Source organism: Equus asinus, chromosome 2 (assembly GCF_041296235.1).
Source record: "Equus asinus isolate D_3611 breed Donkey chromosome 2, EquAss-T2T_v2, whole genome shotgun sequence".
In the NCBI taxonomy this organism is placed as follows: Eukaryota; Metazoa; Chordata; class Mammalia; order Perissodactyla; family Equidae; genus Equus; species Equus asinus.
This window is the reverse complement of record NC_091791.1, coordinates 154,867,519-154,889,538: the sequence shown is the minus strand read 5'-3', so window position 1 is coordinate 154,889,538 and position 22,020 is coordinate 154,867,519. Positions and strand designations below refer to the sequence as shown.

At 46.2% G+C, this 22,020-nt stretch overlaps 1 protein-coding gene across 2 annotated transcripts in view; it reads right to left on the bottom strand.

Annotated features, from left to right (window-relative positions):
- Positions 1 to 22,020, bottom strand: part of DNAJC17 (DnaJ heat shock protein family (Hsp40) member C17) — a 39,852-nt gene that overhangs the window by 11,467 nt on the left and 6,365 nt on the right. For both annotated transcript variants that reach the window (XM_044765135.2, XM_044765137.2), the window contains exons 2-6: positions 2,815 to 2,884; positions 2,447 to 2,505; positions 2,127 to 2,214; positions 604 to 689; positions 268 to 364 (exon numbers count right to left, since the gene is read on the bottom strand). In XM_044765135.2, coding sequence (XP_044621070.1) covers positions 268 to 364; positions 604 to 689; positions 2,127 to 2,214; positions 2,447 to 2,505; positions 2,815 to 2,884 — 400 coding nt within the window. The remainder of the gene's footprint in view (positions 1 to 267; positions 365 to 603; positions 690 to 2,126; positions 2,215 to 2,446; positions 2,506 to 2,814; positions 2,885 to 22,020) is intronic.

Below are 22,020 nucleotides of genomic sequence, written 5' to 3'. Positions count from 1 at the left end.
CTTTCCCCCTAGTAATATGCTCCAAAATAGAACCAGCTCTGCCTGGGACTGAGACCAGAGGGGCCAGGACATCTTAGGCAGAGTGAAAAGCAAATAGGCCCCAGAGAACTGGTAGGAAGAAGGGACAGGCGGCCCGTGTCCGAGAGGGGTGCCTCTGGGTTCCGGCAGGTGGAAGCCTCCACAGCGACTCCACTGGGCAGCCAGCATGGCCACTCTGGGCATCTGGAGCCCCCTCAGAGGCGGAGGCGGCGGGGGCTGGCCTCTCACCTCTCAACCTCTGCTCCCGTTCCTGGCGGATCTGCTCCTGGATCAACCGCTGCTGCTCCTGCAGCTGCCGGGAACCCTCTTCTCGCAGGCGTTCGATCTGCAGAGCAGGGGTTGGGAGGGTGACAATTCTGTGCAGATCCAATTCCAGGTTGGCTCACCTTGTAAAGGTCCCTGGGAGGTTCCACCTGCAAGGTAGGGCTCAGCAACCTGCGGGTGGGACAGATTACCCAGATCCTACAGAAGAAGGTGGAAAGGTGCCCTCCCCTGCCACGACCGCCACTGGGTCCCCCTCCTCCTCCTGCAGATGGCCTCGGGCCAGTGTGCCTGGACGCTCACCTCTTGCTCAAGCGTCCTGGTGCTCCGGCTCTCCTCCTCCTCCTCACTGCCATGGGCCTGGGCCTGCCGCTCCCGGGCCTCCAGGTCTAGGCACAAAGGTCGAATGACCCAATGTCTGGTCTAAGCGGTTTCTATGTGGCCTCAGCCCGCCAGCTCCGGATGCTTCCCCAGAGTCTCACACGGGATGAAACCATACAGTAACTCTGCCACCTGCCTCCACACCCCTGTGCTCCCAAGTTCATTTCTACTGAGAAAAGTCATAGCACAGAAGAAGCATAGGCTGCAGCTGAGCGGCCGGGGTCTGGAAGAGTTAAATCAGCTCACGCTGATCAAGCCGGTTCTCTGATCAGTGAACAGGGCGTGGGTGGGTGCTTATGTCGTGGGTGGGTGCTTATGTCAGCGGCCCAGGGCCATGTCAGGGATGCCAGTAGGTGGAGCTGCTGGCCTCCGCTCCTGGAGTTTGGCACCACAGCCTGACCTGTGACCCTGCTTTGGCTTTGATGCTTTTCCCACCACTGAGCTCAAGTTCCCACTGTCTTCTTTCCCTCCCCCTCAACTTGCACTGATCAAGCCTCACTGCGGACCGGCTACGGCCACTCCTAGAGGGACGGCCGACTCTGTGCGAGGGAGTCACCCCAGGTCCTGGAGCCCTTCCCGCCTTCCAAGAGAAACTTGCTTGTGGCTCTGTGCCAGGCCAGTTGCTGTGGCAAACCCTTCTCTCAGGCCTGGGCCTCACTGCTTTCTTTTCTCTGCACTTTACTTGCCTACAATGTCCAAGGTTGTTTGTTTGTTTTTGATAGACAGATGGATGTACTGGGATGGCATATGCACATATTAAATATACAGATATCAAATAGGTGAGAAGAAGGGGAGAAAAATCAAGAAAAGAATGCCTGGAACAATCTTACTAGGGTGATGGAAATATTCTAAAATTGATTTATAGTCGTAGGTGCACCATTTGGTAAATTTACTAAAAATTCTTGAATTGTACACTTGAAATGGGTGGATATTATGATATACAAAATATAGCTCAATAAAGCTATTTTTATAAAAAAAGAATGCCTAGACTTCTCTGGATATTTCCGAGGGGACTTCTCAGAGTGAAAGCTCTGTGCAGAAATGAGGCTAGGAGGAGTCACCATGACGGCACAGTGACTGAGAACACTGGTCCTGCTCACACTGCGTGGCTTTACGTCCCAGCGCCAGCAAGTTCTTATCCTTTTGGTGCCTTAGCTTCTTTGTCTATAAAAAATGGGTTTAGTAATACCCACTCCTTGGATGGTTGTGATAATTAAAGGAGACAGTAAAACATCTGTCACAATGCTTAGCTAATAGTAAATCTAGTCACTGTTATTATTTCTAAGGGTGTCCTTTGGGATCCACCCCTAAGAACAGGGTTCTGCCTAGAGCTGAGCAAAAAAAGCTGAGTAGCTGGAACTGAAGTTCCAGGAAGACAGGTGAGGGAGCTGCGTGGGAATGGCCCCGGGAAGCCGCAGGCCACCCAGCACCACGACGTCACCTACCAAGTTTCACTTTCTTCCTTCTCTCATCAAGTTTCTGGGTCCTCTCTGCTGCCTGCTTCTTGGCTTTCCTGACCTTGTCATACGCAGCCTGGTGGGAGAAAGGAACGCCAAGGAGCACTCAGCCAGAGAAGCACAGAGCCCAGGCATCTTCCTGGTCCTGCCACCCAGCCCCAGAGCCATCGGGAAGCAGCCTGGTGACTGGGTCTCCGGGCTGGGACGGCAAGGACTGTGCCACATGGCAGGGTATAGAAGATGGAGGGGGAAGTGCCACAGTGGTCTCTACCCTGGGGGACGATTCAGATAGAGGAGGATGTGCTCACCCTGGCTGCAGCATCAGTCAACACCTCCAAGGCCTGAGAAAGCTGGTGGAAGAGTTCAGCTAAACATAAGGATCAAAAAAGAGAGAAAAGAAAAATAGTTAGACTTGGTGATGGTGTGCTCCCTCAACAAAGCACCTCAAAGAAGCCAAAGGCTGGCAGAAAAGCTGACATCAGCAGATGAAGGACGAGCAAAGAAAGGTGTGCACATCAGCAAATGACCAGAGGCCCCTAAGGTGCAAAGAGCAGCTGTGGGGCCCAGCACCAGGCTGCGCGCATCGGCGCTGCACAGCACTCACACGGGAGCAGAGATGGGGAAACACCACACCCGGGCGAGCGGGTCTCCTTCTTCCCATGCCTAAGACTCTCACCTGCCCTGGGATTATCCGGATTTTTGTCTGGGTGGCAGGAGAGGGCCTTCTGCCTATATGCCTTCTTCACCTGGAAGAGTCAGAAGATGTGGTTAATCACTCTCTCATCCACAGGCAGACAGGAAAGCCTTGCTGAAGCGATAAGGGAAATCGAGGGAGTGTTCCCCATCACTAGAAGACAGGCTGCTGGCTCCCACAGTGCAACAGTCACTTCACAACCACCGAGGACATTTGCAGTTGAGGAGGTAAAGGCCACGGAGGGAGGTGGCTGCTGTCCCACAGCAGGGGCGCTGGGCCCACTTCCTGCCCACAGCCCAATCCTACCACCTAGGATGTCCAAGGGCTTCTGGCAGGGGCAGGTTTCTCTACGGCCACATGGGAACAGACACCCTCACACGTTCTTCTTGGGCATGTAAAGCGGGGCAACCTTTCTAGAGGAAAATTTAGCCATCAAATTTTAAAATTTTCCCTTTGACTCACTTGTAAGAATTTGGACTTGTAGAAGTATGCCAAAATAAACACACAAGGATGTCCACTGTAACACTGTTTATATCAGCCCCCAACTGGAACCATCCAAAATCTCCATCAACAGGGAGATCCAGTGAAAAAATTATGATAGACAGAAGTCTATATGTGATGACTAGAAAGATCTTCAAATCCTTATCACAAGAAATAAAAAAATAAAATTCTGTAACTGTGTACGGTGACGGAAGTCAACTAGACTTCTTGTAGCGATCATTTCACAATCTATACAAATATGGAATCATCATATTGTACACCTGAAATTAATACAATGCTATAGGTCAATTATACCTCAATGAAAAAAAAATCTTCAAGGTATAGTGTGTGAAAAAAACAAGGCTTAGAACAGTATATACAATATGATCATTTTGGGGTTTAAAATAAACAAATAAATAAAAGAAACATAAATACTTAGAGATAGTCAAACCAGTGCAGAGCCTTTGTTTTCTTTTTTCTCAAAGTAATCGTAAGAAATTTAACAGAGGTGGGGCCGGCCCCGTGGCCGAGTGGTTAAGTTCGCCCGCTCCGTCTCGGCGGCCCAGGGTTTTGCCGGTTCGGATCCTGGGCACAGACATGGCACTGCACACCAGGCCATGCTGAGGTGGCGTCCCACATGCTACAACTAGAAGGACCTACAACTAAAAAGAAATATACAACTAGCTACCAGGGGGCTTTGGGGAGAAAAAGGAAAAACAAAATCTTAAAAAAGAAAAAAAGTATTACTTCTTAGATCAGAAAAATAAACCAACATAGGTACCAATATTCTCTTTCACATATTACCCACCCAGCTGTTTTAAGGGAAAGCAGAGCTCAAAATCCCAGGATCTGCCCTCTGCTTCCTGAGGCCTTGCCTTCACTTCCGCCTGCACACCTCACCTGCTGCTCAAACCTCCTGGCAGGAGGAGCCTCTGTACCCAGAACTTCCACGAGCAGCCAAGCAGACTGGCTATCCGGGCTTCTCAGAGGGAACCAATAAATACTTCTATCCATAGTGTGTGAAACAAGGACCTTCAGAGGCAAGCAGCCAGCAGCACCAGGGTAGGGCCTGTGGGTGGGTGCCTGGTTCCACTACCACCTCCATGGCCAAGGAGGGCCAGCAGCTCCTAGCCCAGGACCTCTGGGGTGTGCTGCCACCTGCTGGGCCATGGCCAGCACCACACCTCCATCAGCCCATCAGCTCCAGAGCCAGAGGGAGTACCACTCACAGGACCGGCCTTGAGCAGCCAGGGTGCAGAAGTGCTTCCTGGCCCTCCCACCTTCCAATCGCCCAGCTGTGCTCACCTGGCCCACCTGCTTGCCTCCCCACCCCAACCTGGCTTTCACCACTGAAAAAGAACAACAACAAAATCTAGCTCCGTTTTCACTATTAGAAAAATACTAAGAGAAGTGGAGGTGATAGTTTTACAAATAAGCTTACATTAGAAACATCACCTTTACTCTTCAGGCCCCTCTGCATTTCCCTTTTCTCCCTTTCTCTTCCTTTTGCCACCCCCATGGTGACCCCGACCTCATTTCGATTTTATTTTAAGTCTAGCCTTTACTACATATTCTTTATATTTTAAGGTCTTTTGTTTTTTCAATAAGTGAAACAATCCAAAAATATATAAAGAGAAAGTTCAAAAGCTAATGTTCTTTCCCCATTTCCCCCACCCTCTCATCCAGGTTCCAACGTTAACTGGATGGTGGGCGTCCTCCTAAACCTTCCTCCTTGATCAGTGTGACACTCAGGAGTCTTCCGGGGTTTGTTTCAGCCTCTCTACCCCCACCTCTCTCTCCGGCCCCGTGTCCGCCTCTCTGAGGCGGGTGAGAAGCAGACAGAGGCGGGGTGCCTCTTGCCTCACCCCACAGCGCCCCCTGGGAATGACCTTCCTCGGGACCAGGAGCAGCAGCGCGCCCTACTGGTGTCAGGGATTCCGTGGACTAGGGTTTCTCTGGTCTCGCGGGGCTCTCTAAAGTGTTATATGTTCTTTTTCGTAAATCAAAGAGGGACAATAAAAGAGAGAGAGGGGGCAAGAGAGATAAAAGGAGCATGCGGTAGCCTGGGTGGTAGTACATTCTTTGTTTTCTTTTTTTTTCTTTTGAGAGGATGCTTTATGGATTTTATTCTAAAGGAATGATATTAAATATTGTTTTGTGGTTTATAATTCACTTTAGATGTTCTATATCAAAAAATTGCTTTTTTACTTAAATAAGGAAACAAAATTGTTCAAAGTGAAAAAAATTAATTATGTAATAATGGGAAATTAATCTGTACATATTAACTTGCTTCCTTATCAATTCTCCTTCCAGAATGTGTTCCTTTGACAAATGTCCATAACCGTCTCAGCAGATTTTATTTGAAGCAGCAGTGCAACTACGCAGACCTAGGTAACCTCACTCCGTCTGGGTGGACCCCAGCTTACCCCCACTCCTCTAGCCTCCCACACTCCCAACATCTACAACCAAACACCACTGCCCCAATCAGCTTGATGAATCCTGGACCCCCATTCCCTCAAGGCCTGCTATGGGCCTCAAGTCCAAACCACCCTTTAAAGGTATAAAGGGCTGACCATTCTGTGTTTCAAGATCCAATAGGGAAACGTTATCAGTTTCATGCACTGGCTGGATACTAGTAGGGAGAGAGGTGAGGATGCTATTCATCCCCAGGGAGGTACATCTAAGGGTAGAAGGAGACCTCTCGGAGAGCCCTCCAGTACAGCCCTGAATCTACTCCACCTGCTGGATCCACGGATGGAACACCTAGGACATACAAGGGCTGAGCTGGAGCTGGGGATATAGAGAAAAATCAGGCATTTCCTTGACACTGAAGAGGAAGGACGCTCTTAGCAAGGAAGATGGCCATGAAAACAATGAATTACATTACAGTCACGGTGTGTGAGATGCCATAACATGGTCCACAAGAATGAAAACACAGAGCCAGCCCTGATGGCCCAGTGGTTAAAGTTCAGCGCTCACCACTTTGGCAGCCCAGGTTCGCTTCCTGGTCACGGAACCAAACCACCTGTCTGTCAGTTGCCATGCTGTGGTGGCAGCTCACATTGAAGAACTAGAACAACTTACAATTATATACAACCATGTATATGATATGGGGCTTTGGGGAGGAAAAAAAAAATAATGAAAACACAGAGAAGATGGTGACTAATATTAGCCCTGAAGGCTTCCCAGAGGAGGCAGTATCTGAGCTGGGTCTGAAAGATGAGCAGTACTTCTTCTGAGAGGAGAAATGTAAAAGCTTTGCTTTAATGGGGAAAAGGTGCTGAGAACAAAAAAGGACATGAAAAAAGAGAGACATGGTTGCAATAAAACATAGAAGTAAAAATATTTTTGTCAAAGGATATTTTGGTTAATTAAAAAACTTCAACCAAAGAAAAGTAATGGAAGAAAACTAGAAAAAGAATAAATTCATACAAACAGGTTTTCACTCACAGACTTGGGATGAAGAAATGCCAGGGAATGAGAGCACACATACAGGCAAAGAAACGCTAACCGGGCCGAGAAGAGAAGGAAACAAAGAAGAAAGAATGATGAACTTAACTCAGGCAAGGGTACTGAAAACATAAGAAAATTCATGTGACTCATAATGTACATGTGCTTCATGAAAGACAGAGCAGAACGATCAGAAGGGAAAGCCCCAGGGTGCACACGAGCAGGGCCAGACGTGCACAGCCTTCTGAGCTCACGAGAGGAGGCTTTTGGGGTCTCCAAGCCCAAAGAACTTGAACCTCGATGTTCTCTGTCAGCTAGGAAAGCGTATCATAAAGCACAAAGGCAAGATTAATATTAGGAACATATAAGGTTGGCTCATACAGTAATAAATGTAAAAATTCAATATATGGTAAAAAGTATTATTAAAATTTATTACACCGAGTGAAAAAAAAGTTCTATTATCATCTCAAATCATATACCAAAATAATTCCAGACAGATCAAAAACCAAATATAAAAAACAAAATTAAAAGAACCTAAAAGAAAGAAAGCATTGGGACCATTAGTCTGCCTTTAGGATGGGAAAGAAATTCCTAAGCGTTAAAGCCAGGGAAGAAATCACACACACGTGTGCACACATGCAGGCACACATACACAAAATGAATGGATCTACAATGAAAAATTTTAAATTTCTCTAACTCAAAAATAATAGGGCCAGCCTGTGGCATAGCAGTTAAGTTTGTGTGCTCTGCTTCGTCAGCCGCAGGTTCGCAGGTTCGGATACCGGGTGTGGACCCACATACCGCTCATCAAGCCATGCTGTGGTGGTATCCTACATACAAAAATAGAGGAAGACTGGCACAGATGTTAGCTCAGCAACAATCTTCCTCAAGAAAAAAGAGGAAGATTGGCAACAGATCTTAGCTTAGGGGCAATCTTCCTCATCAAAAAAAAATTGGACAAAATTAAAAGACAGGGAAAATGAAAACTGAGGGAGTTATCTGCATGAAATATAAGACAACACAATCCTCACTATAAAAAGAACTCATGCCAAAAAAAAACAAACTACAAGGAAATACAGAAAGAACATGAAGAGACAATTTATAGAATACAAATGATTAATAACAAGAAAATGTTCAACCTCACACACACAAATTAAGTCCCTTTTCACCTATTGATGGACAACAAGGAAGAACAGGATGGTGTTTAATGTTGGTGGCTTTGTGGTGAATATGACACAATGATTCTGGAAAGCAATCTGGCAGTTCATATCAGGAGGCTTTGAAAAGTTCAGACCCTTTGATCCAGCAAGGCCTCTTGCAAGAGTCTGTTCTAAAGCCAGCCCTGATGGCCCAGCAGTTAAAGTTCGGCATGTTCCACTTTGGCGGCCTGGGTTTGGTTCCTGGGCGTGGAACCACACCACTCTCGTCTGTCAGTAGCCATGGTGTGGCGGTGGGTCACATAGAAGAACCAGAAGAATTTACAACTATACACAACTATGTACTGGGGCTTTGAGGGGGAAAAAGAAGAAAAAAGGAGGAAGATTGGCAACGGATGTCAGCTTAGGGCCAATCCTCCTCTACAAAAAAAGGTCTATTCTAAAGAAATATTTAAAACTTCATACAATATTTATAAATACTGCTGTTTATTTATAGCATTATTTATAATAAGGTCAGTAGCATTTACATTCCAAAAAATAGTAACTAGCACTTATATAGCCAGGTTTTGGGGTTTTTTTGAGGAAGATTAGCCCTGGGCTAACATCTGCTGCCAATGCTCCTCTTTTTTTTTCCTTTTTTTTATTTGCTGAGGAACACTGCCCCTGCAGTAACATCCATGCCCATCTTCCTCTACTTTACATGTGGGATGCCTACCACAGCATGGCTTGTCAAGTGGTGCCATGTTCGTACTTGGGATCTGAACTGGCGAACCCTGGGCTGCCAAAGTGGAACGTGCGCCTCTGGGCCGGCCCCTACCAGCTCTTATATAATGCTCACTGTGTGCTACGCTCTGTTTGAAGTGCTTTATATCCAATAACTTATTTAACCCTTAAAACATCCCTATGAGGTAAAAACTATTATCCTCATTTTATAAATGAGGAAACTATGACATAATGAGGGGTTAATTATGATACTGAAACTATATTCAAATAAAAAAACATGCAGGGGCCAGCCTGGTGGCGCAGTGGTTAAGTACACACGTTCCACTTTGGTGGCCCAGGGTTCACTGATTCAGATCCCAGGTGCGGACATGGTACTACTTGGCAAGCCATGCTGTGGTAGACGTCCCACGTATAAAGTGGAGGAAGATGGGCACGGATGTTAGCTCAGGGCTAGTCTTCCTCAGCAAAAAGAGGAGGATTGGCAGCAGATGTTAGCTCAGGGCTAATCTCCCTCAAAAAAAAAAAAAAAAAAAATTCCAAAGGCATTTTTCACAGAAATAGAGAAAACAATCCTAAAATTTGCATGGAACCACAAAAAACTCTGAATAGGTAGAGTGATTCTGAGAAAGAGGAACAAAGCTGGAGGCATCACACTTCCTGATTTCAAACTATATTACAAAGCTATCATAATCAAAACAGAATGGTATTAGCACAACAACAGATACACAGATCAATGGAATAGAATAGAGGGGCAAGGAATAAATCCACGCATATATTGTCAATTAATTTACAACAAAGGAGCCAAGAATATACAATGGGGGAAGGACAGTCTCTTCAATAAATGGTGTTAGGGAAATTGGACAGCACTATGCAAAAGAATGGAACTAGGGTTGGCCTCGTGGCAGAGTGGTTAAGTTCCCGTGCTCCGCTTTGGCAGCCCAGGTTTCACTGGTTCAGATTCTGGGCACGGACATGGCACTGCTCATCAGGCCATGCTGAGGCAGCGTCTCACATTGCACAACTAGAAGGACCTACAAGTAGAACATACAACTATATGCTGGGTATATACTGGGGGGCCTTGGGGAGAAGGAGAAGGAAAAATACATATTGGCAACAGACATTACCTCAGGTGCCAATCTTTAAAAAAAAAAAAAAAAAGAATGAAACTGGACCACTATCTTACACCATACACAAAAATTAACACAAAATAGGTTAAAGACTTGAATTTAAGACTTGAAATCTTATAAAACTCCTCGAAGGAGGGGCCGGCCCCATGGTGTAGTTGTTAAGTTCAGTGCGCTCCATATGGTGGCCCAGATTCATGGGTTCAGACTCCAGGTGCAGATCTACACCACTCGTCAGCCATGCTGTGGTGGAGACCCACACATAAAGTGGAGGAGGACTGGCAAAGACGTTAGCTCAGGGTTAATCTTCCTCAGCAAAAAAACCCCAAATTCCTAGAAGGAAATAAAGGTGGTAAGCTCCTTGACATTGGTCTTGGTGATGATTTTTTAGATTTGACACCAAAAACAAAAGCAACAAAAGCAAAAATAAACAAGTGGGACTACATCAAACTAAAAAGCTTCTGCACAGCAAAGAAAACAATCAACAAAATGAAAAGGTAACCTACAGAATGAGAGAAAATATTTGCAAATCATATATCTGACAAAGGGTTAATATCCAAAATACATAAAGAACTCACACAGCTCAATAGCAAAAAAAAAAACCCACAACAATTTGATTTAAAAATGGCCAGAGGATCTGAATAGACATTTTTCCAAATAATACATCCAGATGGCCAACAGGTACACGAAAAGATGTTCAACATCACTAATCATCAGGGAAACGCCCATCAAAACCACAATGAGATATATCAGCTCACACCTGTTAGAATGGCTAGCATCAAAAAGACAAAAAATAACGAGTGTTGGTGAGGCTGTGGAGAAAAGGGAACAAACCCTGTGCAGTGTTGGTGAGAATGTAAACTGGTACAGCCACAAAGGAAAACAGTACAGAGGTGGTTGCTCAAAAAATTAAAAATAGAACTACCATATGATCCAGCAATTCCACTTTTGGGTATTTATCAGAAGGAAATGAAAACACTAACTCAAAAGGATGTATGCACCCCCATGTTCACTGCAACGTCATTTACAATAGCAAAGGCATGGAAGCAACCTAAGTGCCCATCGATGGATGAATGGATAAAGAACAGTAGATATACACAAGGAAATATTATCTAGCCATAAAAAAGAAGGAAATTTTGCCATTTGTGACAACATGGATGACCTTGAGGGCATTATGCTGAGTGAAATGAGTCAGACAAAAGCAAATACTGTGTGATTTCACTTATACATGGAATCTAAACAACCACCACCAAAATTGAACTAACAAATACAGAGAACAGACTGGTGGTTGCCGGTGGGGGGTGGCGAGGAGGGGCAGGGGGATGAAATGGGTGAAGGAGGTCAAGGTACAAATTTCCATGACATATACTTATAAAATAAGTCAGTCATGGGGATGTAACGTATAGCATGGTAACTAGAGGTAATAATAAGTATTGCATATTTGAAAGTTGCTAAGAAAGTAGACCTTAAAAGTTCTTATCACAAGAAAAAAAATTTTGCAACTATGTGTGGTGATGGATGTTAACTAGACTTATTGTGGTGATCATTTTACAATATATATATATTGAATCATTATGTTGTATACGTGAAACTAATATAATAACACATGTCACCTGCATCTCTATAAAAAAAAACAGGGATGTTTAGCCTCTATCTACTATTCTAAGCTAGGAGGAAGCATGGTTCACTGAAAGAAGGTTCTAGATGTGTTTTCAAATTTTGAATTTCCACATGGTGCTAGCATGACCTTGGGCAAATTACTGAATCTCACTCAGCCTTAGGTTCCTCAGTCGCAACGTGAAGGAAGCATCCCCTACACAGAGGCTGCTGTGAGGATTAAAGAAAATAACCCAAGTGAAGTACCTGACAAAAACTAGCACTCGATGTAAGTTCCAAACCCCTCACTGATCCACTCCTGGGAGGGAGGTAAATTGTGACACTAGCCCAGTATGATGCCAACCTGACAGGAACTCCAGGGATGGATGTGGCCCACAGGGGGCCCAGCTCAGCCCAATCTGAATTCTTGCAGGGGATGGGGCTGGTTTCCAGTCTGCTGGAGAGCAATTCTATAAAGTTCTATCCTTGGTAGCCTCCAGGGACTCTGAAATACCCTCATTCAAAGTGTCGAGGGCACAAGTAGGTAGCCTGAGACCTTCCAGAGCAGCTGTGAACCAAAACTCAGCCAGCCTAAGAATGCTGGTCAAGTGTGTCCGTCCTGATTAACTAGTTACTACTATCTTTAGCTCCTAAGCCTGCCCCGGGCAGGGCCCATTCCTGGGTTTTAGCCTGGAAGGTCAGTTTTGACTTCAAACCAGTTGGCCTTAAGTTTGGTGTCTTGTGTTACAAACTGGATTCCCAGCTTTGCCCAGCCCTCCTGGAATGACTGCTGTCTGAAGAATTTCTCATCAGGTAAACACAACGCTCCTATGGCAGGCCATTGAAAAGCTTCTGGTGTCAATATCGTTGATTATGAAATAATTCTACCTTATTAGCAGCTCAAGAGGCTGGATTCAAGAAGATGCAACAATAGTTTTCCTAACTATGATAGAGTTAGGAAGAGGAACTCTCAGAAGAACAAAGAAATGGAGGGGCCCTGCGTATAATGATGTGGGATAAAGACAGGACTGCCTAAGCCAGGCGTCGGTGTTGGCAGCCCCTCCAAGAAACTGAGTCTCAGGTGCTGGGACCACTTAGGCAGGTGAAGTGCCCACAGCAAGCTGCCAAAGGCTCCTGGATTGTCTTAACACCTGCAGCTTTCCTTCTTGACCTACAGGTTTCCCCTAACGCCCGTCTCCTTAGCACTTGGAAACATTCATTTGCATCTCCTGAGACTTCACAGAGAGGAGCTAGGTGACAGCTGAGGGGCTTCCCATCCAATGCCCCCAGCCCGGACCATGGTTTTTCAGAAGACCAGGCTGTCTCCGAGGCCCAGCACCAGCACGACAAAGATCTCAGATCAACAGAAGAGCCACGAGGACTTGAAACTCCCGTTTGCAGAAGTGTGGTCTTTCTCCTGACATCTTCCTAAAATGTTACTGCCTCCCTCCCCTGCTTCTCCATCCTAGGACACTGCTTGAGTTCAATCTGTCTTCCAGGTCTCGGGATCGTCATCCGGAACATAACCTACTCAACACTACAACACGTACAGGTGATACTCAAGGCAAAGAGTCAGGCATTTCCTATGCTTCCTCAGGGGGCGATGATCTTAAATTCTACTTTTTCTGGGCTTTTTCTCTCTTCCCCAGTCAGCCTCTACTAGACAGGACCAGATTCTGGCACTTCCCTAGAGGTGCTTTCTAACCTGCTGTTTCTTTTCTGGTATGGTCTGGAAAAACGGATAAACTGGTTACAATTACACCTTAAATGAGAGCATACAGGTATTATGGGGGTTCCCCATACAAATAAAGGGAATGTGCTTTCAGGGGCAAGGAGTTTTGCTTATCCCCAGGGCCCAGAACAGTACACGAACAGCACCTGGCACTTAGCAGGCACACAATAAATACCTATTGAATGAAAGTGGCAAAGATTCATTCATTCGCAACCAAAACACAGTAGGAAACCTCAACTATGTCAGTTACTTGAGGCCCACTGAGGAGCAGAAGGCAGCGGTGCTGTCTGGATCCTAGGAGACCTTACCACTATTTCACAATTTCCCCTTCTACCTGCTAACACCTCCTCTTGAGAAACCGAGTCTGGTAAAGGGAAGAAATCACTACAGCGGACTGCCAAGAAAACCACCATGAGAACTATATATCATCCCCCCAGAGCCCACATCACAGAGGGGAAGAATGACTCATGAGCAGCAACCACCCAGCCCTTCCTGGAGGTTCCATAACTGGTTCTGCCGCTCGCAGCAACCTGAGCACAGAGCAGGGAAGGGGGCTGGAAGCTGGGTTCCCCGCCATCTCACTGGGTGTTGTGCCAGGCACACAGCAGGGCCTCTGACAATCCACCTGCCTCCAGTTTCACCTCTTGAGGGAAATGAACTCATGAGTCACCCAAAAAAGCAAGGTGCTAAAGGGGCCAATAAACATAAAATAGCCCATCATTAACTTAAAAGAACGGTGCCCTACAAAGAAGAGATCATTACTTTTTTAAAAGGCTGTTGTCCTCTCTTAAAATAAAACTTGAGGCCAGGTAAGTAAGTGTTACAAGTAATTAGGCCCAGTTCTCAAAAGCTAGACTCACAGGTCGGACTCAGATACAGACGACACACAGGGAGGCTGCTCTATGTGACAAGAAGCACTAAATGCACCAACCCTCCCAGTCAATCAGCTAGGATGCCATTACCAGGACCGCTTCCAGGAATGGGAACAGTCAGTGATCTTGGCGCAGGCAGTAATTCTCCCCAAGCCTGAGGGAGGCAGACAGCGCCCCATCCCTGCAGGAGCCAGAACACCAGAGGGTATGTGACTGCCCGATGGCACAGCAGGAAGCAAACCACAGAGCTCTGGGCACTTATCCACAACTCCCTCTGCTTCAAAGATTGGTCACTGTCATTCCTTACAGGCTGTGGCCCACAATGCCACAGCAGTACAGAGAAATCCCCAAATGCCTGGTCACTACAGACACCGCAGACTGCTCCTAAGGCTCAGCGCAATCAGGGTGCCTGCGGGTGGTACTGAGATGATTCTGGGAGAACTCCAGCCTCACACCAACATCTCTCTTCGTCTGCTAACCATGCCCATGGTCCAGACTCAGGACAGTGACCTGAGTAGCCTGGACCAACTGGGCCTGCACACAAGGCCTGGCCTACTTCTCCCCAAATGTTGCCCCTATGCACCCTTTGGGATCTGAATCCTCAGCCCATCTCTGAGGTCACTCTTCAGCTCCTCCCATCCCTCAGGCTCTCACCCCCGGGTCCCCTCACCTTTAGGCCTCTCAGCACTCCCTCCTGGGCCTCAACCTCTGCCCTGCCCTCCTTCTCAGCCCACTTCCCCAAACCAGTTGCCCACCTGGAGCTCCGTCTACGTTCCTCCTCCTCCTCAGACACCCCTTTCTCTCAGTCCCTGCCTCCTCCCTCCCACCCTTACCCTAAGCACCCCTATATCAGGCTCCGATGCCAAAATCCTTGCCCGCCTTCCTCCTAGGTTGGAGATTCTCACCCCTCAGATCTGTCAGATACCCTGCGTCTGGCTGCCCCTCACCTCTCCCCACTGCCTGCTGTCACCGTCAGTGCCTGGAGACCCGGTTCCCAGCCCCAGAGCCACTCTCTGCCCAGGCTCTGCACTCTCCCAAGGTGCAGAACTCCTTCTCTCTGGGCTCTCCTTACTTCCTACATCTCAGTCATGTCTTTTTTTTCCCTTAATGCACTGATTTCCCTTATAAACAAATTTATGTTAGTAAAAAGAAGTGAATCGATTTAAAAAAAAATAGTAAGTGACTAGTACTCAGGAACAGCAAAAATAAGGAAAGCAGCTATGCAAATGGGGAATATTCTGAGTACTGCCTCGGCTGAAATGGAAACTGCATTTTGGTAGTTTTAACACAAATTGTAACGCTTTTTCTCAAGCTGTCCAGGCCGGCTTCCTACCTGTCAGGTTCACCTGGGTTGGCAGCTTTACTCAATCAAATCTCTGGGTCTGTCACAGACGGAGCTGCAAGGCTCTCTTGCAGTTGTCCTAATTGCTCCTAAAATGTGGGTCATGGAAAAAACGCTGAAAAAGGAGTAGAAAATTCGGGTTTGTGCAGGCATTCTGCATTTCCCAGCCACCTTATGCTGGGGAAGTCAATTAAACTCAGTCTCAGTTTTCTCATCTATAAATTGGAGCTAATAGTCTTTGCCTACCTCACAGACTTGTTTTGAAGATCACATCAAATGAGATAATTTATGTGAAAGCACTTTGGTGTCATATAAATGTGAGGTATGGTTTTGAATGCTAATGAGTAGCTTACAGCTTACGAACACAAATGAATCATTCCTTCTGACTTAACAGGCAGACAAGCAACTTCAAAAATCCAGAGCTTCAGCCAGACACCCAAACCCAGGAGTGAGTTAACCAGCGGAGAGACAACCAAACCCAGGAGTGAGTTAACCAGCGGAGAGACACCCAAACCCAGGAGTGAGTTAACCATCGGAGAGACACCGGGAGGACGGGGAGGCCTGGCTCCTGGTCCCACCCGGTGATGGTCAGGCCCTCAGTGAACGAAGAACTGTTGGCAAGTGACACCAGGCTCAGTGCCCAACTCGAGGCCTCAGCGCCTGGTCTGGAGGTGAGAGGCTTTGGGAAAGGCTCCTGTTGGAGACTGTGGACTGAGTCAAGCCCACCTCAGATCCTGAAATAGCTCCTAGATGCCCACAGAATCAAGTCCAGCCACTCTGGGGCCTAGAGGCCTGAAGACACCACGTTTCTCAGATTCATCTCCTGCCACATCCTCCACAAGCCCTGGGCAATGCCCCATGCCTTGTCACTCCAGGCACTTTTACTTCTACACCTTCATGCTCAGGCCTTCCCTTCAAGCCTTTCTCTGTCCTCTGTCCTCAAAAACCTACTCTTCTTACGTCTCTAAGAAACCATATTGGTGTGTCACACTCAGGAATGTAACAGAGGGCCAGCCCGGTGGCACAGCAGTTAAGTGTGCATGTTCCACTTCTCGGCGGCCCGGGGTTCACTGGTTCGGATCCCGGGTGCAGACATGGCACTGCTTGGCAAAAGCCATGCTGTGGTAGGCATCCCACATATAAAGTAGAGGAAGATAGGCATGGATGCTAGCTCAGGGCCAGTCTTCCTCAGCAAAAAGAGGAGGATTGGCAGTAGTTAGCTCAGGGCTAATCTTCCTCAAAAAAAAAAAAAGAACGTAACAGAAATATGTAGTCTAAATAAAGGTATTAGCTAGCATACAGGTAAAATAGCCCTTTCCTTAAAGCAATAATAAAATATAACCTCCCTTCTCTGAAAATGTCAATAAGTTTCCACGGTAGTTTTTCTGGTAAACAGACTTAAAATTTGAGTCTTGAAAGAGTTTATCAAAATGCACTTTCAAGCACCTGCCTTCACCAAGTAATACCTCCTAAGATAACAGCGAGTTATACCCCTCTAAAGGCTTCCAGTGAAAAGGGAGGCTGCTCTAGACAGGAGAGGGAGACAAGCATCGGCTGCACAGGGTGGAAAGAATATTAAACGGGGGCTCCAGTCCGGCCCGACACTCACTCACTGGCTGATCTTGGGCAAGTTCCATATCCTCTCTGGACCTCCACCCTCCTGTCTACAAAATGAAGAAAGTCAGTGACCACAAAGATCCCTCCTAACTCTGCTGCAATACAGTCGTTTCTTCACTCAAGGCCTTGCACAAAACACCTCCTCAGGGAAGTCTTCCCTGATCCTGCCAATCCTATGAATCATGTCTTCCTCTTCGTCCCTACAGCATTTTCCTTATATACTTTTATTGAACCTCTTTCACTGTACCTAAGAATTCATTGTTTACTACACTGTGTGAGCCGTCAGAAAGCAGAGGCGATATCCTCTTCAGCTCTCAAGTCCCACCAGTCCCACCATGCCCCCCCAGGACCTTGTCCATGGTGATAAACGCCATTCATTCGTAGATTTGAACTAAGCAGTGAACTCTGGTGATCCTCAGTTTTGTTCCATCTGACTCCCCTCCTCCATTCTACCCTGACGGCTGCCTCAGTTGAGAATCGCCAGCGTGGTGTCAGATAAATCAGCACTGGTCTGTCAGGACTGGAATGAGCGAGAAGGGGTCAGGGTCGCGGCAACCACGGACGTGAGCTGTGGGACAGCTGTACTTGACTTGAGCACTTACAGTGTACGGATGATGGAATGACAATGCAACAGCAAGAGATAGCTGGCAGTGAGCACACACTCTGCGCCAGGCACAGTGCTAAGAGCTTTACTTGGATCGAGCCCACAACAACACTGGCAAGGAGGGACTGCCAGCATTCCCATTTTGCAGAGAGGGAAGCCAAGGCACACAGAGGTTAAATATTTGCATAAAGGTCACATACTACATAAGTCATGGAGCCAGTATCTAGGCAGTCTGACTCCAAAGTCCACTGTCTTAACTCACAGGTGATGAGTACAAAGGTGATTATAAAGGCACATTTACAATTCCCAGCATTGCTCAGTGCTCTGTATTATGATTTCCATCCATTCTGAACACATGGTAGATGTAACAAGCAACAGTTCCTGGCCTTACTTGTTAAGATTAGTTATAAAAACGATTATTTTCTACACTAAGTTACACCTTCCAGGAAATCATCTGATTAGAAAATGTCAACTTCTAGAATTATCAGCTTTAACATCTGCATTTCAAAACGATGGGCCACAGGAGCACGAGACAGAAAAGCTGGAAACAAACAAAATGGGATGACCTTACAGAGACGGCTCTCTTCACTTTTGTATCTCTAGCACCAGGCTCTGAGGCTGGCACACGGTAGGCACTTAGTAAGTCTATAGAATCAAATGCTGTTTGTGGGAAATGTTTCTCCCTTCCTCTAAAACACACATGGAGAAAGGGAAAGGAAACCACCAAGAAGCAGGGAGAACGCTGTAAAGTTTGGCTGAATAAAAGCCCAGTGTGGGGGCTGGCCTCATGGCTGAGTGGTTAAGTTCGCGCACTCCGCTGCAGGTGGCCCAGGGTTTCGTTGGTTCGAATCCTGGGCGCGGACATGGCACTGCTCATCAGACCACGCTGAGGCAGCGTCCCACATGCCACAACTAGAAGAACCCACAACGAAGAATACACAACTATGTACCGGGGGGCTTTGGGGAGAAAAAGGAAAAAATAAATAAATAAAAAATCTTTAAAAAAAAAAAAAGCCTAGTGTGCCCGCTCTGGGCAGGGCACTGGGCACTGGCACACAGCATGCTGTTTTTGAGAGCTAGGATAGGAACTGCCAGCAGAGAGACAGGCGATCTCCTACCTATGCAGTGGGAGTATAAGTCGGTACCACCTTTCAGAAAGACAATTTTGAGAAAGCTTTTAAATATATTTACTTTTGCTCTAGTGATTTCACTTCGTCACAAAGTTTTACTGCCTAAGAATAGTAATGCGTATTCATCCAATCATTCAACAAGGATTTACTGAGCACCTGTCAAGGGCTAGGCATCGTTCTAGGTGCTAGAGACAGCAGTAAACACAACAGACGAAGCCCCTTCCTGGATTTTTTACATTCTACTGGAGGAGACCAATGATAGGCAAATGGGTATGGAATATAATGTGTAGTAGTGAGATGTACTACTTTGAAATATACAGCAGAGTAAGGGTGTGGGGCAGCGAATTTAAACAGGTGGTCAGGAAAGTCTCTCTGAGGGGGTGATATTTGAATGGAAATCTGAATAAGGTGTGGGGGTGAGATACACAACTGCCAGGAGAAAGAGAGTCTGAGCAGAAGGATTAGCAAGTGTAAAGGCCCTGAAGCAGGAACAGGTTAGGTCAATTTGAAAAAATATCACTGGAGGTCCATTTCACACCCATTAGGATGGTTATTATCCAAAATACAGAACATGACAAGTGTCGGAGAGGATGTGGAGAAACTGGAACTCTTGTGCAGGTAGGAACGTGCAATGGTGCAGCTGCTGTGGAAGGCAGTATGGTGGTTCCTGAAAACATCAAACATAGATGGGCCGGCTCATCAAGCCATGCCGAGGCGGCATCCCACATAGCACAACTAGAATACACAACTACGCACTGGGGGGCTTTGGGGAGAAAGAAAAAAAAAAATATATATATATAGGCAACAGATGTTAGCTCAGGGCCAATCTTTAAAAAAAAAGAACATTAAACATAGAGTTACCATATGATCCAGCAAGGTCACTTCTGGTTATATACCCAAAAGACATGAAAGTAGGACTCTAATAGATACTTAAACACTCGTGTTCACAGGGGCATTATTCACAATAGCCAAAAGGTGGAAGAACCCAAATGTCCATCGACAGACAAATGGATAAACAAAATGTGGTCTATACACACAATGGAATATTATTCAGCCTTAAAAAGGGAATTCTGATACATGCTACAACATGGATGAACCTTGAAAACACTAAGTGAAATAAGCCAGAGACAAAAGAAAAAATGTATGATATTCGTATGTTGACTTGTATGAGGTACATAGTACAGTCAAGTTCACAGAGGAAGAAAAGTAGAATAGCAGATATGAGGGGCTGGGGGGAGAAGGGAGCGGGGAGTTAATGTTTAAAGGTACGGAATTTCAGTTTGAGATGATGAAAAAGTTCTAGAAATGTACAGTGGTGATGGTTGCACAACAATGTGAATGTATTTAATGTCACTGAATTGTATACTCAAAAAGGGTTAAGATGCTAAATTTTATGTTATGTATATTTCACCACAATTGAAAAAAAAAATCCCTTGGGCCGGCCCCGTGGCCGAGTGGTTAAGTTGGTGCGCTCCGCTGCAGGCGGCCCAGTGTTTCGTTCGTTCGAATCCTGGGCGCGAACACGGCACTGCTCATCAAACCACGCTGAGGCGGCATCCCACATGCCACAACTAGAAGGACCCACAACGAAGAATATACAACTATGTACCGGGGGGCTTTGGGGAGAAAAAGGAAAAAATAAAATCTTTAAAAAAAAAAAAATCCCAGGAGGACTGATGGGGCTGGAGTACAGTGAACATGGGGAGAATGGTAGGGAAAGTGCAAGAGAGGTAATGCGGGCCCCATGGGCCAGGAAAAGCCTTTGGGTTTCATTCTAAGACTGATGAGAAGCCACTGGGGAGGTGGGAGCAGAGATGACACAATCCGATTTACAGTCTAAAGGCTTAGTGTGGCTGCTGAGTGAAGAGGGAGCAAGAACAGAACCAGGAAAAGGATTAGAAGGGCACTGCAGTCACCTAGGTAATTCCAGAGATTACCTCATAATCTCTTGAGGATTTGCAAATGGCATTAATCCACAACCTACTCTTCATCTTGGTAGGCCCTGGGGCCCTGCCCTGTCCCATGAGTGTGTGTGTGTGTGTGTGTGTGCATGCACGGTGCACAAGCATGTGCACACGACACATAAGAATCCAGGGCTCACTGCTTCAGGTTCTAGCAGGGGACTGGATTCCCGGGGCATGATACTCTCCCCAGGAGCACTTCCATACCAAACCCAGGTCCTCAATTTAAGGCTTTTACAAAAAACGACACCTTGCCCCACCTGTCTCCTAGAGCTGGATGGGGAACAAAAATGTCTACCTTTGGGAATTGCTGACTCTCCAAATTCCCATGAATGGTGGTGTTTAGCCCATTTCTGGGCCCCTCAGGTTTGTTGTGAAGAGGGGAAAACATGTGCAGCTCCACATACAGAAGGTGGAGTTGGACTTGCGCCTAACTCTAGCAGGCGCAGGCAGACTTCTGAAAAGGGCCAGACAGTAAAAATTGTAGCGGGTCACATATGGTCTTTGCCACGCATTCTTCTTTCTGTTTTGTTTTGGTTTGGTTGGTGGTTTTTATTGTAAAATATATGTAACATAAAACATACATAACATAAAATCTACCGTTTTAACTATTTTTAAGTATACATTCTGTGGCATTAGGTACATTCATATTATTGCACCACCATTAATTACCACCATTAATCTCCAGAACTTTTTTATCTTGTAAAACTGAAACTCTGTATCAATTAAATACCAACTCCTCATTCCATTCCCACCCTCTAGCCCCTGGCAACCCCCATTCCACTTTCTGTCTCTATGAATCTGACTACTTTAGGAACCTCATACAAGAGGAATCATACAATATTTGCCCTTTTGTGACTAGTTTATTTCACTCAGTATAATGTCTTCCAGTTTCATCCATGTTGTAACTTGTCAGAATCTCCTTCCTTTTTAAGGCTGAATAATATACCATTGTGTATAGGGCTGGCCCGGTGGAGCAGCAGTTAAGTTCGCACATTCTGCTTCTTGGCAGCACGGGGTTCGCCGGTTAGGATCCCGGGTGTGGACATAGCACCGCTTGGCACGCCATGCTGTGGTAGGCATCCCACATATAAAGTAGACGAAGATGGGCATGGATGTTAGCTCAGGGCCAGGCTTCCTCAGCAAAAAAGAGGAGGATTGGCAGTAGTTAGCTCAGGGCTAATCTTCCTCAAAAAGGAAAAATATTCCACTGTATGTATAGACCATATTTCGCTTATTCATTCAGCTGCGGACAGCCACTTCGGTTGTTCCCACCTTTTGCCTATTGCAAATAAGGCTACTATGAACAAAGATGTACAAATATCTGTTTGAGTCCCCACTTTCACTTCTTTTGGGTATACACCCTGAAGCAAAATTGTTGAATCGTACGGTAATTCTAT